General features: G+C 42.6%; 1 protein-coding gene across 2 annotated transcripts in view; it reads left to right on the top strand.

Moving 5' to 3' along the window:
- Positions 1 to 3,815: 3,815 nt before the first annotated feature.
- The window catches only part of LOC108935167 (N(G),N(G)-dimethylarginine dimethylaminohydrolase 1-like), a 47,073-nt gene continuing 33,925 nt past the window's right edge, over positions 3,816 to 16,963 (top strand). For both annotated transcript variants that reach the window (XM_029250195.1, XM_029250194.1), the window contains exon 1: positions 3,816 to 4,418. In XM_029250195.1, coding sequence (XP_029106028.1) covers positions 4,125 to 4,418 — 294 coding nt within the window. In that variant the 5' untranslated portion in view covers positions 3,816 to 4,124. The remainder of the gene's footprint in view (positions 4,419 to 16,963) is intronic.

The following is a 16,963-nucleotide window of genomic DNA, read 5'->3' as shown; positions in this document are numbered from 1 at the left end:
GTCTACCGTGCGCTTACACTACTTGTGTGTAACTCCATCGGACATGTTGGTGTTCCAATAAGTAGTCTATAGTTTATCTGGGTCACTGTCAGATGAAATCGAAACACCAGCAGCAGAGTCCGCTTGGCAATGCCGGCTTGGATAATGATGATTAACTTTCCGAAAATAACTCTCCTTTGCTACACACCAGTGAAGTCATATTTACTGCAATGGCATCCAGTGTCACTTCTACTTGTTTAGACTTCTTGACTTATTGTTTTGGCACTTACCTTCCTTTTTTTCTACCTCAGCAGACCTTCATGGAGCTACATTACTTGCCTTCTGGATTTGTCCGTACAGTTTTAGAAAATGTCCTGTAATTACCAGTAATGTCACTTGTTTTTTTTTTTTTTTTTTTTTTTAAAAATCTCCTTCATGTTAAACGAGGGAACCTGTTGCAAAAGGCATCAGGCAGAAGTAAACTGAACAGAACTGAGCGTAATCCCCTTGTTTACTTCTTTGTTTCAGCAGAATTATGCAGCTTTTTTGGCCTTGAGTAAGTGGAATTCTAAAGCGGTTCAGGTGCTATGGTACGTAGCCAGTTACCACGCTCTGTCCTACATGTTAACCGTGATTTGACCTCTCATATCCGGTGCCTCATCTGACTCACAGCTATATGAAATGACCGTGCGGCAGGTGTCCTTTGGATTGTCGCATGTGGCCGTGCTATGTGCATGGTCGTCCACCTAAAAGGGATGTTTTCCCCAGCAATGGACTGTCCTGTGTCCCAGGAAAGACCTTTCTTTGACTTCACATACAATGTGGATTCATTTTGAAGCAAATAGAGGTTTCTTGTCTTTCCTATCCAATTTATTCCGATATTTATATGATATAAGATACGTGCATTATTCTCCAGTGGAAATTTTTGACAATGAACCTTTTTAAAGGAGGTGGGAGGGTAATAGTGCAGCGATGAACAGACTCAAAAGACTTTAATCTTCCTGTACCGGATATTAATGTGTTTTCTAATGTTCGATGGCAGCTGGGCCTTCCTACTTTGTTTTATGCTCTGCGAAACTTAAAGTTTATTCGTAATGTTTAGAGCAGAGGAAGGATATTGCTAAGAATAGTGTCATGGTTTATGTTTAACTGGATGTTAGTATTGAATGTATACTTCCCTGGGATTCCTTGGTAACTGTGTGACTGATATAACAAAGTTTGGAAACACACATTATCCCCATTGAATAGTTTTGGCAGATTGTATTTTAAATTAAAGCTAAGTCTAATTTATAAAAGTTGTAAAATAGTGACAGGGAAACTGAATAGAGCTGGTGCTTTTGAAATTTGCCGTGTGGAGCACAATTATGTTTACATTTTTTCCTGTATGACAGAAACTTGAAGTAAGTGTTCTTTGGAAAGTCTATAGCAGGTGTTGAGCGCTGGACTCCTTTTCTGCACTTTTTTTTCCTCAACACCTGGTGGTCTTCCGTTGAACTATGATGACACTTGATTATTTAAACCAAAATATCCCAGATATGTTTATAAAACGAAAACTGTGTAAAAATGTTTACAGAAGTGTTGGGATCGGGGGGTGGATGGACTGTTTGGGATCTTGGAATGCTTGAGCCAGTCAGAATAATTGAGTGGATCTGGAACAAGAAAAGACAAACAGCAGTCCTGGGGTGTGGAAGAATGTGCTCAGGGATGCCTGAAGGAAAATTCCATTCAGGGTTGACTGAGTCTTCCGTACATGGCACCATGGAAAATGCCTTTACTCGACACATAAGGTTCAGCGTAATTTATAAAGTGCACACATTCCAGCAGTCAGCCATCTGAAAGAACTTGTAACTATGTAAATACATCTGTGTAAATCTACATCATCTCAGTTCCGTATTTCTCAGAAATCCTTACTGAGTATCTGACCAAAACATGTATACTGCGTGAAAATGGCAGTTAATACATATTTTTTTTTGTTTCAGAGTAGTTTCCAGTTCAAAATGAGATAATTAAAAAAACAAAAGAAATAAATCATAAAGCTCATTGCTCCAAAACTCAAATTCACAACTTTACTATATCGTTGTCATTATCATCTTTACTATATGTCGGTATCGTCTTTACTATATCAATACTGTTGAGCTTTCGAATTTTTCAGAGTAAGGTCAGGTTCACTTCCTTGATACAACCACCTTTAAAATGGACTTGGGTGGCATGTGCCATGCATTTATGCAAAACATGGCAACAGATCTCACAGAAAAAGCACATAAAACATTAGGAAGTTCATTTCTGAAGCATAAACTTAGAAGTGTGTTAAAGTAGACAACACCAGAGCATTCTGTGAGGCTGCTGAGCCTCCCCATACAGCCAGGGATGTATGAACACAGCATGGTGTGGAAGATCTGAAGCCCTTTGCTAGAATATCACACTGAGATTGAGCAGATCACATATGCCCTGGCAAGTTTTTGGAAATAAATTAGTCACAAATCCTTGCATCTTCCCCAGCCTACAGAGAAGTCATGAAATCCGTTCACGAAGAATACAGGAGACTGTAGCAGGAGAAGTTCTAATGCGCAGTGCCAAGTGTTAAGAGTTGTCCACAGCAGTGTAAAGCAAACAGTGTAAATATGCGTTCGCATTTACAGCTTTGACCTTGAACCAGGACAAGGCAGATCAGTCTGCGGTTTGCAAGTATGAGAAACCCCAGACATAGTCTTTATTGAATTTGCCGTATTCTTGTTTAGCAACGTACCTAATTTGAATTATCATATGACCATGATAACCTAACTTTTTTTAAAAATAAATACACGGGTTTCCCTGCTGCGTTTCATCCAAAGGTAGTAAGTATGGCTTTTCCCAGGCTCTTACAAAACATTGTAAAACATTGGAAAAAGTACAAGCGGCAAGCTGGTAGCCTTGGGGTGGAGTAAAATGGAGTAAAACTGAAATGGGTTAAAAGTTACACTATGCTGGGTCAGTGCAGGACAGAATTCACACAGGCCTGTTTCAGCCCAGCTTTCTTCCATCCAGTCTTATCAATATGCATTTCACCCATATGCTGGGTCATTTTTCTAGAACAGTGCTGTTTTACAGAACCATTTTCAGGTGGATTATGCAAATTATCACATAATGTTTTTGTACATTTGTTTCTGAGAAAAGGGATGAACCATCACTGGGGGAATTTCTATGAAGGGGATATGATCCAATGTGTTAGTTGTGCTGTATCGATGCGGCATTGTTTAGCGCGTGCCATCGGTTACACGCCATTATCTTCTTTTACAAATTTGACTTTGCAATCCACGGCTGTAACAAGGGGAGACGAGAGGACACGTGCCCCGCTGCTTGTGCAGCCTGCTGTGTGATGAGATTCTGAGCTCTTCTTACTCATGGCCTGCAAACACAGCAGGGCCACAAGGCAGCCAGAACTTATTGAATGTGCCACATACAACTCCACTGCGTACTAGTCGTAATATTTTTACACCCCCCAAAATACTTCTCAAGCTACCATCAGTCTCAAATATTGTTACTGTTAGTGGCATTGTTTATTGTTATTGTTAAGTAGTATCTATTGTTTTTTGTTCACAGTCTGTGGAGAAGCACTTGTACTTATGACAATAAAACTTGAACAGAAGACGACGTGCCTTAGCTTAGTTATTTTGCACATTTCAGTGATGGAACTCGTCACATTATCAGTATAAGGCACTATAATTTGACAGGGTTTGCGAACTCCTTTAACTGTTACGAAGTGCGCTGGACTCCCTACATCGTCCGCTGAGCTCGTGGGACCGAAACAACGCGCTCGCGAACAAGCTAAAACGGCCGCGTCGCCATTGCTTGCGCCGCAAAGGCAGCGACGCCCGAGCCCGTGAATGAAGCGCGGGAAGCGAAGCTCGTGACAGGTCGCCGCCGCGCGCGCACGTGACTGTTTGTTGCTGCGCGCGCAAGCGATTGTTTGTTGGCGCGCGTCGCTCGAGCGCTGTCCCCATCCAGCCTGTATGTGCGAAGAGTGTGAGCGTGCACTATTAAAAAGACAACCAAATTCAATCAGTCCATTGCAAATTAGGGGAAGTTTTAAGCGTGTTGCAGGCAGCAGATTTGTCGACACATTGATTGATTAGTAGACTAGTAGTAGAAGGCTTAGATTCATAAAGATGGCTGGGTTGATGACAGATTTCGGGAACTTCACTCATGCGGTCGTGCGGGCGATTCCCGACTCCTTCGCCAAAAGCGCCCAGAGGAGAAGCGGCGGCGAACTGGACGTGAGCAAGGCGCAGCGCGAGCACGAGCTCTACATCGGCGTGCTGAAGCACGAGCTCGGGCTGCGCGTGCTCGAGCTGCCGGCCGACGAGAGTCTCCCGGATTGCGCGCTCGTGGGGGACGCCGCCGTGGTGTGCGGGGACACGGCGCTCATCGCGAGGCCGGGAGCTGCCGCCAGGCGCAAAGAGGTATCGCCGTGCCGTCTCCATGGAAATGACCCGTGAGCCGCGGCGATGCTTTGCTCTCCCTCACTCTTCCTGACTCTTCCTCTTCTCCCGCAGGCTCAGAGCGACACGCGTAGCCCGCTCGCTGGGGTGTCTCATCACGCGATAGTTCGTCGCGATGTCTCGTCGTGTGGCGGTAATTAGCAGGACCCGTACAACCTGTGTGTGAGCAACGTGAAGTGATGAAAAGAAAAGTGTGTGTGTGTGTGAGACCATGTTTATAAGGAAGGAAAAAGCGATGCTCGGTTCGTGCACAGACTTAAATCCACTGGCTGTAGTTGATGAGCAGTTTAGGTTCGCGTTCACTTTTAGCTGCCACGGCTCAAGATGTACGTCGCTGTAATAATAATAATAAATAATAAAAGCGTAGGTAATTGCGTACAACAACTAGTTGAAGCATGTTTTGAACTCTCTCTGTGTGTGTGTGTGTGTGTGTGTGTGTGTGTGTGTGTGTGTGTGTGTTCTCCCACTAGTCTTTTCAGCATGGAAATGATGAGCGAAGATTCCAGACCGTTATCAACTTAGTAAATAAATGGACGCCAGGTAGCCTAGTGTTTGGCCTCCAGCCTCACACTGTGGAGTTTCTGGGTTCGAGTCCCCCCTCCTGCTGTGCTGTGCAGCTCGTGTCCTTGATGTAGGTGCTGTATTGTGCTGTAACTGTGCTGTACTGTGCTGTACTCGCTCACCCTGAATCGATCATACAGTAAGTGAGTAACACTGTGCTCGGTGCTGATCGGGCAACAATCCCAGTCATTCTGGACAAATGTTTTGCCTAAATAAAGGTAAACAATTAAAAATGGATAAATGTTTAGTCAAAGGTCTGTGTCAGGACCCAGAATTTATAACGTGCTACTGGATGGCAGATGTCTTTCTGCACTTTGCTCGCTGTGAACATTTGAGGAGAGGATCAGAATCCCATATTTTTACCTTTTGCCTGTCGCGATGACGTTAGTTTAACAATACCTTGTTGGAAAATTTTTAGTATGTCTTAAGGTGTTGTTTCCGAAAGAGCTAATATGGGTCTCACTGATTATGGGGTCATGCTGTGAAATAATTGTACCTTTATCTTGCTTTCCATACCTTATGATATTAATGTCTTTGCTTTAGCAGGTGAACATTCCTTAACATTTTTGATCCCTAAGAGCATGAAATCTGATGACGCAAAAACCCAAATTTCTTCCGAGGAATAGCGCTGTCGGTGAACATCTACGAGGGCGGCAAACGTTCTCAGCGTGTTGAGACAACCTTACTGGCTTTTTCCTTTCATCTCGTGAGTTTATTATTGGATTTTTTCTACTCGCTCCATTTCAGATCTAAGAGCATTTTGTTGGCATTAAGAAAAGTAAATTTAATATGTAAAAAATGAAGCCCTCCAGCAGCAGATGAGTGAAACCTCTAGTGAGTAGGTGCAGAGTTCAGAGGCTCCTGCCCCAGTGATATTGATATCAAGGGAGTTTCCTTCACGATGACTTTGATGTCAAACAATTTAGTAATTGAATCTGAGTACAAGCTTGAACTTTTCCAGATCCTTATATGAAGAGACATAGCGTACAAGTACAGGATGTAAGACATTTCCTAGGATATCAGCTAATGTCTGTCTGACTCTTCCCTCTATATGAAAGGGTGGGAAACATTTATTTAGTACACTGCGCCAAGCTGTGTATCCACACCTTCAACATAGATCAGAACTTGAAAACGGCGAGAAGACCGGAGAGTGATATTCTTAAATATGTACATGTTTCTCAGAAATGTGACGAGGCAGCATTTGCGGTTTCTCAAGAAATCTGTGCATCAACAGCATCAAACTGGGCTGCGTCCGACAAACCTGTTTCATATAAAAAAAGGGGCTCTGCTTCCTTATGAAGCACAGAGTATAAAAGACTCGTTTCTCTCTTTTTTTTTTTTCTTTTGCAGTAGACACGCTGTCCTCCTATTTTTAAATTACTTATTTGTGATGAATAATCTGATTCTCATTTCAGATGAAATTAAGCATGTTTGCTTCATTTGAATGACAGCGAAAAGCAGAGGAGATGATTGTTATTCTGAGAAAGTAAATGGGACTCCTGTGAAGGTTTCTTATCTTATCTTGTAACCTTTTCCCGGCAGCATAAAAATTACAGCCGAGTGCTATATCAGGAGGTGGTAGAGAGGCAGCACTCAATATTTTATAGAGTACAAGATAGGCCAGTTTTTCACATCACCTTTCCAAGGAAATATTATTCAATACAATCTCTGCAAGTCCTCCACTTTTATTAGGAATGATAACTGATTCCAGGTTATGTTTTTATGGAGTTTGATTCACTGTAGTGTCGTACAGTGGTCTCTGGCTCCATTCCCTGAAACCGCCGGTGTGGTTCATAAAATGATCTTTGCAAATGAAGTGTCTTATAAGTGTCTTTAGGCAGTTTAGGTTAAATCATTTAAAATTGTAATGGTTTTTTTTTTTTTTTGTGTTTCAGGATTTAACAAGTTGTTACTAATACTGGGGGTACATTAGGCTTGCTTGAGCTTTGGATGGGACACTTCCCCCTTCATCAATCTATGCATTATTCAACAATCAGTAATCAATAACCACTTGTCCAATATAGGGTCGCCATGGTCCACAGCCTGTCTGTTGTGGGACCCCAATCCATCACAGAGCAGTTACACACTATGAGCAATTTAGAGTCATCACTTCACCTGAAACACATGTCTTTGAGCTGTTGTTGCAAGGTTCACTTACAGTTCAGCTTCAGCTTTATGACAGATGGCTTCACATTCTCCTCAAGTACTTTCTGGTAAAGTGTGGAATTCATGGATGATTTTTATGATGGCAGGCTGGCCAGGCCTTGAGGCAGAAAAGCAGCATTAAACCATAATGCTTCCACCACCGTGTTTTACGGTTGATGCAAGGTTCTTTTGGTCAAGGGCAGCTCTTGGTTTTTGTCAAACATGACATCTGGCATTGTGACAGTGTCTCATCCATCCAGAGTCCACTGTTCAGTAGTCGTAATGTCCGCCTAGGTGTTCTCTGGCAAACTTCGGTCATGTATCTCTGTTCTTTTTTGAAAGAACAGCCATCTTTTCCTTGGACTCGCATGTAAGGGCAAACTTGCAAGTCTCTTTTAGATGGCTGACTCATGCACTTTGAAAAAGGCTTGCCTGTAAATCCCTTGGTGTTATCCTGAGACTTCCTGCAACATCTTTCAGTCAGCTCAGAGGGATGATTTGACCTGGATGGTTTCCAGTGGTTTGAAATTTTCTCCATTTACATCGATGCTTTTGTCCAGTGCAACTTACAATTATTTACCCATTTATTCAGCTGGATAATTTTACTGGAGCAATTCAGGGTAAGTACCTTGCTCAAGGGTGTTACGGGGGAGGTGGGATGTGAACATGCAGCCTTTGGGTCCAAAGGCAGCAGCTCTAACCGCTATACTACCAGCTGTCCCCATACTTGTAGATGGTTTTTCAGACAGTGGTGCAACTGACTGCTAGTTGCTTTCACACTCAAAGGCGTCAACAGTCTTTCCACTGAGCACCTGAGAGAGCTTGGTCTTGGCATGATGTAGCCACACACGTCAATTGCTAAGACCCGACTCGACCACAGGGTTCTGATGTTTATATTAGGCGGTGCCCTCCAGGTTACTTTCTAACAATGCTCTAATAATTTGTACCCATTTTGGTGCATCTGATTGTGATTTCAGGCATTTGATGCAGTGATAAAGTTAGGGATCTACTAACTTTTCTGTGCAAGGAAATTACATTGAGGTTGATTGCACAAATAAGTGCAAAGTGTGATATTTTTCTGTGCTATTTTTTTTTAAATTAGAACAGGTTTATCTCAGGATTCTTGAAATGACAATCAAATCTCCTTTTGTCCGCAATGTCCAGACTTTTTCCACACCGCTGTAAGCTGATCAGTTACTTATTAGACCGTGAAGTAATTAGTGCCATTTATTGTTGCACTGTGCTCTCAGTTTGTTGGACGGGCAGCCACTGTTAACCTTTGCCGTGTATGACATGGAGCGCCAGTGAGAACAGCGTGGAATTCGCAGTGAATGGCAGACTCTCAAGAGCTGCAAACATTCACAACTGTACCTTAGTGCAGCCACAGCTGGAGCTCTGGAACTCTATTTGCTTCAGTTTTAAAAGCATACTTATTATCGGTGAGTAATAATAATAACGATTGTAGTTAAAGAATTTAAACTGCAGTATTTTAAAAGAATAAATTAAGAATTTAAACTGTAAAATAAAATGACAAACTAAAATGTCAATTTTTTAAAACTCATGCTGCATCAGCCTCATTTGTTCACGGGCAGCTTTATCATGTGTGATATTTGAATGGTTTTACATTTATTCATTTAGCTGATGCTTTTTTCTAGTGACTTACAGTGTTAAGGTACTTACAATTATTTACCCATTTATAGAGCTGGGTTATTTTTACTGGAGCAATTTAATGTAAGTACCTTGCTCAAGGGTACTACAGCTGGAGGTGTGGCTCGAACCTGCGACCTTTGGGCTTACCAGCTGCCCATATTTTGTATGGCTGTTAAATGTTTCAAAGCTCAGATATGGGTGTTGCCTTGAAATGACTGTTAGGACCAAAGGAGGGTGTTCACCTAGTGACACGTTATCGTGACATTGTTGAACTGAGCCTGAACTGAGAAACACAGCCGTGCGTTTTCGTCTGTTCCTGTTCTCATGAATACCTAATGTCGGCAAAATTCAATTCAGATTATTTTTATAGAGCACTGCACAAAGGTCATGATACAATACAGAATACATCACGAAGATGCAATACAGAGTGCCAGCAGTTAAATCTAACTGGTAGCATAAAGTGGCTGGCAGCTGAGGAGAGGAAAAAGAAAAAACTCCCACGGTGAACAAGGGGAGAAAAATAAACCTCTCTGGTTCTCGGTATAGGTGGCTGCCCAGCCCTCATCAAATTAATTATTAAAATACTGCATATGTGGATCTAGGTGTCTGTCTGCAAATGTGTAGTATTTCTCAGTGATGTCTGCAATTAATTGTATTTCAAAAGTTGAATTCAGTGTGTCCACGAGATAAGCAGTAATATGCATTTTTGAGTTTGAATGCTTTTGTAGAGTTTTTCTTTATATTTGACTGATTCTAAAAAGTGCTTTTGCGCACACACTTGATATTAAATGATATTGTCATGTATTCTTGTCAGCGAGATGTTATTGTAGTTTGGCTGGTATGAAGGTGAACATTACCTACTACAATGATGCATTGATATCCTCTCACTGCCCTAGTGTAACTGGAACTGCACAATTCATTATCTGTCTGCCAGGTTTTCATTAAGTTTAGGACAAACTTTTATTAACTTCAGCATCTTGGGAGAGAGGAAGTGGGACGCAAGGCACAACAGTGAGTAAAAAAAAAGAATTTAAATGGATTTTATCCTTCCCAGCATGTACAAGGAACAAGAGTTCGCATGGAAAGTGTGTCTTACAGGGAGAGGAACGTAACTCGGAGCCTGGTGTGTTTACTGTCCTGCTGGGATGGTGCAGAAGGAACAGGACGAATACACAGACTGCACAGACTATCAATCTACTGTAGGTCTCACATCTGCTTAAGAAGCACACTGGCAGTATCTTCCTGGGGTGAAAGCGTAGTGTGAATTGGCCAGATGATTTATTCTGCTAGACATTTTCGTTTTCTTCACCCCATCTTGTGAACCTTTTTTCCTTCTAGGAGAGTAAAAGAATGAGGGATTTGTTTTATTTGTTATGAAATGGAACAAGACCGCAATGGATATTGTGTCAGTTGCCACCGCTTGTTTTTTGCAAAGGAAGTTTCAAAGAAAATGACTTCCGTTGTTGCATCGGAAACAAATGAGGATGAGAAAGATGTTCAGCGGTATCCGAGGACCAAGCAGAAAGTCACACTCTCATATCTCATTTAGCTACCTCTTTTCACCATATCTGCTCATTGTAAAATGTTATCCCACCAAATATCCCTTAGCTTTGATTTGTAACGGACATTTTGTTCTCAATACAAATATTCCCAATTACAGGTAGATCCTGTAAAGCAATAGTATTACTCCACAGAAATAGCCTCAAAATACAAAGTTACTATTCCAGAAGCTTAATAATTCTCCAGTGGATACCTGTGGCAAAAAGTCTGTAGAGTACTTCAAGTGCTTGCCAAGGTCTTGCTGTTATACCCTGGAGAGAAGTGTTTAGCATGAATTGGTTCACTGAAACACCCGTCTGAAGAGATGAGCAAGGTGTAAAATTGTAAGCTATGCAAGTTCTTTTGGATAAAAGCATCCACTATCCAACTGTATTATGTAGATTAATATGAAGAGTAAGTACTTTCCTTGAGGTTTTTGAATGACTAAAATATGGGTGTGTAAAACATGTACATTACTTATGGAACATCAAGATGCTTTTATTTTAACAAGCTCTTATAGTGATGGTAGACATGTGACGGGGCCACGGGTAAAATTCTAATTTAAAAGCCTGATTGTGAGATGACTAAGGCAAGGTGACTGGAAAACAATACTTCTGGCGTGAGGCCTGCAGGCATCTCCCATGTCAGCTGTCGCTGCAAGGCTGCCGCACTTTACTGTGGTAAAAGAGTCACGTTGCATCCTTCAGCTGCCCTTTGCCATGAGTACAATGGTGAATTTGCAGCATAACTTGACAGTGTGAGGAACACAGCGGAAGGCCTCCACAGGATCAGACTGAAGCTGTCTGAGGACTTGCAGTGTGAATTCCCTACTTTTCTCAACTGTTTCCAAAGCTACAGGATATCCGATTCATTTCTCACCTATCTCATGTGGCTTGTCTTAAAACAAAGGCAAGTGGACTTGTTTGAGTTTTCATGAAAACTCAAGCAAGTCCAGTTGCCTTTGTTTTAGCTTTGTTTTTAGATATACTATGACCTGGATAACTGAGAATCTTCACAGTCGTGTGGCTTGTGTTCTTTTATGTTTTTCTTTCTGACCATGCCTTCCTGTGAACTTCCAGACTTTATTGGCCTGCCCCAGGTAACACTAACAAAAGCTGGCAACAAAGACCTTCTGCTCTTTATCCAGGGTACATTTGCATTTTTACTCTTTCAAACGAACTTGCCGTTCTCTCGCTGGCAAAGCTTTAACAATGGAAAGGTTTTGCAGTGATTTCACAGATTTATTTATTTATTTATTTATTTATTACATGTTAATCCCTTGACTGTACTTTAGTGTGACCTTTTCCCGGATTGGGAGACCTCCTTTCAATAAAACCTTGTACTTGTGTAAGACATGTATATTTGTCTTGTAGATCTTAAGTGTAGGTGGTGCTCGAAGCTCAACCTGTCCTGTCAAACCAAGTGGATGGAGTATGTGGATTTGAACAGCATAGAGTGAAGCAGAGGCCTTCAATACAGGTTTGTGATGAAATTCGATAATAGAAGAGATTGCTTTTATGTCTTTGCATAGCCCATGGGTATTTTATTTGTGCAATTCAGGTTGAGCTCAAGGGTGTCCCTGTCAAGCTACTTATGGAATTTTAAAGACAATTGTTGTCTTTAACAACTTTGCTGTGTTTAGTCACCAGCATTATTCTTCATTCCTTCTGTCTGTCCATCCTTTGACACTACAGGGTCATAGTTTCCTGGAGCCTGTTTTGGAAGCATAAGACATGAGATGGGGTACATCCTGGTGGGGATTATAGCCATTGCATGGATGTCATGCACAAGCTCCTTCATTCACACAGAAACACAGTATGGGCGATTTAGAAACACCATTTCATCTGAAACACATTTGGACTTTGAGAGGAAACTGGAGCAACAAGGAAAGCCTTGTGGACATGGGGAGAACATACAAATTTAATACTGACAATGCTGGATGCGGTCCCATGCCTGAAACAATAGTCCAGGAACCTGCTGTGCCATCCCATCACCAAATTACTGTCATACACTGTTTCCGAAGAAGTCAGTGAGCTACAGTCATCATAGGCCAGTGCAGTTTTTAATGGAATTGCCAATTGGAATGAACCTTTCTTTCTATTTAGAATTTTATATAGAATGTTCTTTGATTCCTGAGGGGTTTTCAGTTTCTTGGTGGTTTTGTTTTTTTTTTTTTTTTTCTTCTGTTTGAGAGCCAGATTGTGTTTGCCACCAAGATTTAAATAAATTTTTCTGCAATCGTTTTGTAACTCTTGCATAAACGTAGAGCTGACAGTAATGGTACCATTTTATTTGTTCTGACACTGAATGTCCACGTTGCTCCAAGTCAGTTACGAGCAAGCACACAATACTGGTTCATCTAGATGGTGTCCTGCAGTCCATGTTATTGACAGCTGTATTAAAGGGACTAAAAGCTCCAAGTGTTCATGTGGACAGAGTCCCCCCCCCCCCCAGCTCATCATGGTGTCGAGTGTCATCATTTTGACGTGTGTCTCCCAGTGCGTCAGCATTGGTCAATAAGATGTGCAGTCACCGAGGGTTATTTGTAAGTTGTGTAGAGGAACAGGGGGAAAAGATGGAATTCTGTAGGATATCCCTGTTAGCAAAAGACAGGAAGAACTTGAAAATCAAATGCCAGAGTTATAGGTTGCATTTCGCGCATCATTCCTTTTTTTTGGCTGGAGTGGTGGAAATTCACACACACACACACACACACACACACACACACACACACACACACATTTTCAGAACCGCTTGTCCCATACGGGGTCACGGGGAACCGGAGCCTACCCGGTAACACAGGGCGTAAGGCCGGAGGGGGAGGAGACACACCCAGGACGGGACGCCAGTCCGTCGCAAGGCACCCCAAGCGGGACTCGAACCCCAGACCCACCGGAGAGCAGGACTGAGGTCCAACCCACTGCGCCACCGCACCCCCGGGGTGGAAATTCAGTTTCGTTCAATAAAGCATAGCTGGTGCAATGTGTCCGGTTTAGTTTTTTATTGCGGGTTCTTTGTCCAAGGTTTCTCACTGTCATCAAAATCTTGTTTATCACCAGCCTAAATACATAACAGCAGTCTCGTTTGAATGTAAATTTTCAGCTTTCAAGGAAGTGCCGCTGTGCAGTTTTTGTATTTATTTGACTTGGATTAACATTTACATTCATTCATTGAACTTACATGTTTCTCCAAAGCAGCTTACAGTGTTAAGCTGCCTGTAATTATTTACCTATTTATGCAGCTGGGTAATTTTTACTGGAACAATTTTAGGGTTAGTCACTTGCTCAAGGGTTCTACTCCAGCAGTAGGTGTGATTCAAACCTGTGACCTCAGAGGCCAAAGCTGGCAGCTCTAAACACTATGCCTGCTGGCCTTGTGTAACAACCCTGTTTTGTGAGGCCAAGGCAGTATGGTGCCTCCCAGTCTGATACTTCTTCTAGCACTGTTTGTCAGATATCTGGTGGAAATCCACTTTGGTCAAATTGTTAGTGAGTGGATGAAACCTGGAGCAATTGGAGTCTGGAGCATTGAAGGCAGCATCCTTGGAGGAGCATCATGTCTCCAAGGCAGTCAGTATAGCGACATGTCATCCTTAATCTGTCGGACTTTTTCAAATCGTACGCCTCTATTTTATTTTCTTCTAATCAAATCTCGAGAATTATTCATTTAAATGTTTTTTGCAGTAACTCAACTGTCAGTCTGAACTTTGCGTTGGAGCTGAAATGTAGGTTGTTATCCCAGTGTGTTGGTTTAGATGTAAGGAGTTAAAACTCTGAGAGCAAGGGTGTAAATGGTGTACAAGGGGGACAGCTTGGCGGAGCTCCGTGACATAACCCTGTTTCTGTTGTGTAACAGTATTTATTAGGTTTTTCACCAAATAGTTCTGTACAGAGGTGAATCGCAGGGGAAAAATGTACAGGGAATAAAAGTCTCAGGGAGTCTTTGGGTGAAGTATTTCGTTGGCACGGTGCTTGGAAAAACGAGATCAACTTTGTGGGTTTTTCTTCCGGAAACGATATGCTTGTTTAACTCCATTTAAAATTTTGTCCCGCTTAGAGGAAGCCTCAAACATATGTCTGCAGAGCTGAAAGCCAGTATCATAGTATCATGGAAAAGTATCATAGCGCTTACTGAAGTATACTGCCAAAGAAGAAAGTAGCACATCCCACTGCTCACCTCATAAATCTGTTCCTTGCATTCCAAGGCTGGTCAAAGGATGTTTATGTGAATAAGATGTTATGCATTATCTTGGGAGCTTGAGGTGACCCGGGAGTTTGTAGTTCAGTCTCGGGCTGATGTGTAAATGCTGATGAGGATGGAGCGTGAGATTCATCAATGATATGATATTGTGTTGTTATACACATGGTATGATGTCAGTGGAAATCACGTAACCCTGTTTAACCCTAACCATCTCAGGTCCTTGTCATTTAAGTAACATTCCCTCCGTGGAAACAAGGGCAAGCCTTTGACATGATGGCAGTTCTTTCATACCCACTGCTTTACATAAACTTTTCTAATTCTTGGGCAGGATGAACGTACCATTAAATGATCCGCTGGGTGCACGTAGTGGGGAAAACTGCGAATTTCTGGAGACTTGTCAGCGCGAGCATGACGAAAACGCTTGCAGCTGGTGCGAGATAGCGCAGCTGAATGTCATGTCCCCTTCAGTCATTACACTAAGCAATCAGCTCCACTGGAAATTGTAGGCCTTATATCCAAATCCCATTAAAGGGGAGCCTTGGCTGGTGAACAGAAGAGTCTTGATGATTTTGCTTATGCATAATCTCTCTGATGCCCTTCAGCTGCTATGTGGAAGAGTGCTTTTGAGAAGTATTATCACATTAATTCCCGCCACAGCCCGTCATTTTGTCCCTTCTTCCAGGGAACAAGCTTGGGATAAAAACTTGGAATAAACTCGCAGGGCTGTTGCAGAGATGACTGAAAATTATACTCCACGGTTACATCCCCCTAGAAACTGTTTATTTGAGTTTCCTTGTCGTGGGGCAACAAGTTCAATCAACAAATAGAAACAGCAGGAAAAGTAAAATTGGTCACTAGAGAGCACCCATTTGCCTGTATCAGAGTGGAAGAGATGGACTTAAAGTGTAATTCGCTTACTTTAAAAAGCAGTGATTAACGCTAACGATGTTTCATCTCGCAAACTTTGATGCCACAGTATTTTTTAGATGGGGATTTGCATGCTGGGAAACGAATGACGAATATTCGTCTAGTGATGCGTATCATTCAGAGCAACTGCAGGGTCAAAGGGTGTGCCAGTTCTAGTTGTGCCCAAGCTCTTAGTTCCTGATGGATTGATGAGCGAACAGCTGATTTCAGTCATACGCATTTTTTCGTGTAACTTATGCTTTCTTTCAAAGTAACTTGGAATGTTAAGTAACTTAGAATTATTCATTGATTTACACAGAAAGGTAATTGTTACAAGGGGGACACGGCGGCGCAGCAAGTTTGGCCGGGTCCCGCTCTCTGGCAGGTCTGGGGCTCGAGTCTCGCTTGGGATGCCTTGCAATGGACTGGTGTCCCGTCCTGGTTGTGTCCCCTCCCCCTCCAGCCTTGTGCCCTGTGTTGCCGGGTTAGGTAATTTTTACTACAGTTCAGGGTATGATGAGCCTTGCTCAAGGGTACTACAGCAGGAGGCGAGATTCGAACCTGGGCAGTGAGTCTAACTGCTGTGCGATCTGCTACCTCCTTGCGAGGGGGAGGACCAGGTGACGTTAAACACTTCCTCACCAGACAAAGAGTGCGACCAGGAATTGAATGTTGGGTCAATTAAAACTCTTTCAGGGTACGACTGTTCTTGCGATTAAAGCATTGTGGACCAAGCTTTGCAGGTCATTCCAAGGATCACAATTTTCCTTTTTCTCACCACTGTAGGACTACGCTGGCATTCCTGGCTTGGATTTTCCCCTCATGTACAGCGGTGAGACACAGTTAGCACTTGCTTCTTGTCGGCAGTGGCACCATCCGCTGCGGCGAGCCGTAATGCTGCCCAGAGCGCCGTCACCATCGTTAATGTCTTTGAGCTGTTGGGAGCTCTTTGGGCAAGAGTCCAGATCTATTCCCATAATCCTCTTAATTACCTATCCCAGCTGAGGGCTCTGGCAGGAGATTAGAACTGAGTCATACAGTATTTATTCTGCACAGTGATGATGCCATTTGACTTCATATTTCTCGCTCTACCACCACCATTCTCACTCTCTGAGCAAAGAAGCACTAGATTAAGTTACGGTCCTCATGCGGTCAGATCGCACCCGGCAACGAATCCTTTCGACATTTATTTGTTAAACACATGCTGATAAAGCGTAAAGACCAACTGAAGACTTGAGGAGTTTCCCGGGATTCGGAGGTGATGCAAATGGATAGAACTGCTTTTGAAGCTTTTTGGGTTATTTTTGTCTACACACAGCATAATGTTCCCGTTGTTGCGGTCCTTCTCTTTTGGTCTTATTGTTGGAAAGGCTTTGTAGAACCAAGGTATGAGGTCCTGCGGATGCTCATTGCTGCACCCTTCTTGTGTTAACTCCTCCTCGTCAACGCTCCTCTTTTGTTATGGACGGACCGTTGCGGACGCTGTCGTGACCGGTTAACACAGC

This window comes from Scleropages formosus, chromosome 3, assembly GCF_900964775.1.
Source record: "Scleropages formosus chromosome 3, fSclFor1.1, whole genome shotgun sequence".
NCBI lineage: Eukaryota > Metazoa > Chordata > Actinopteri > Osteoglossiformes > Osteoglossidae > Scleropages > Scleropages formosus.
This window is presented reverse-complemented; position numbering and strand designations above follow the sequence as displayed.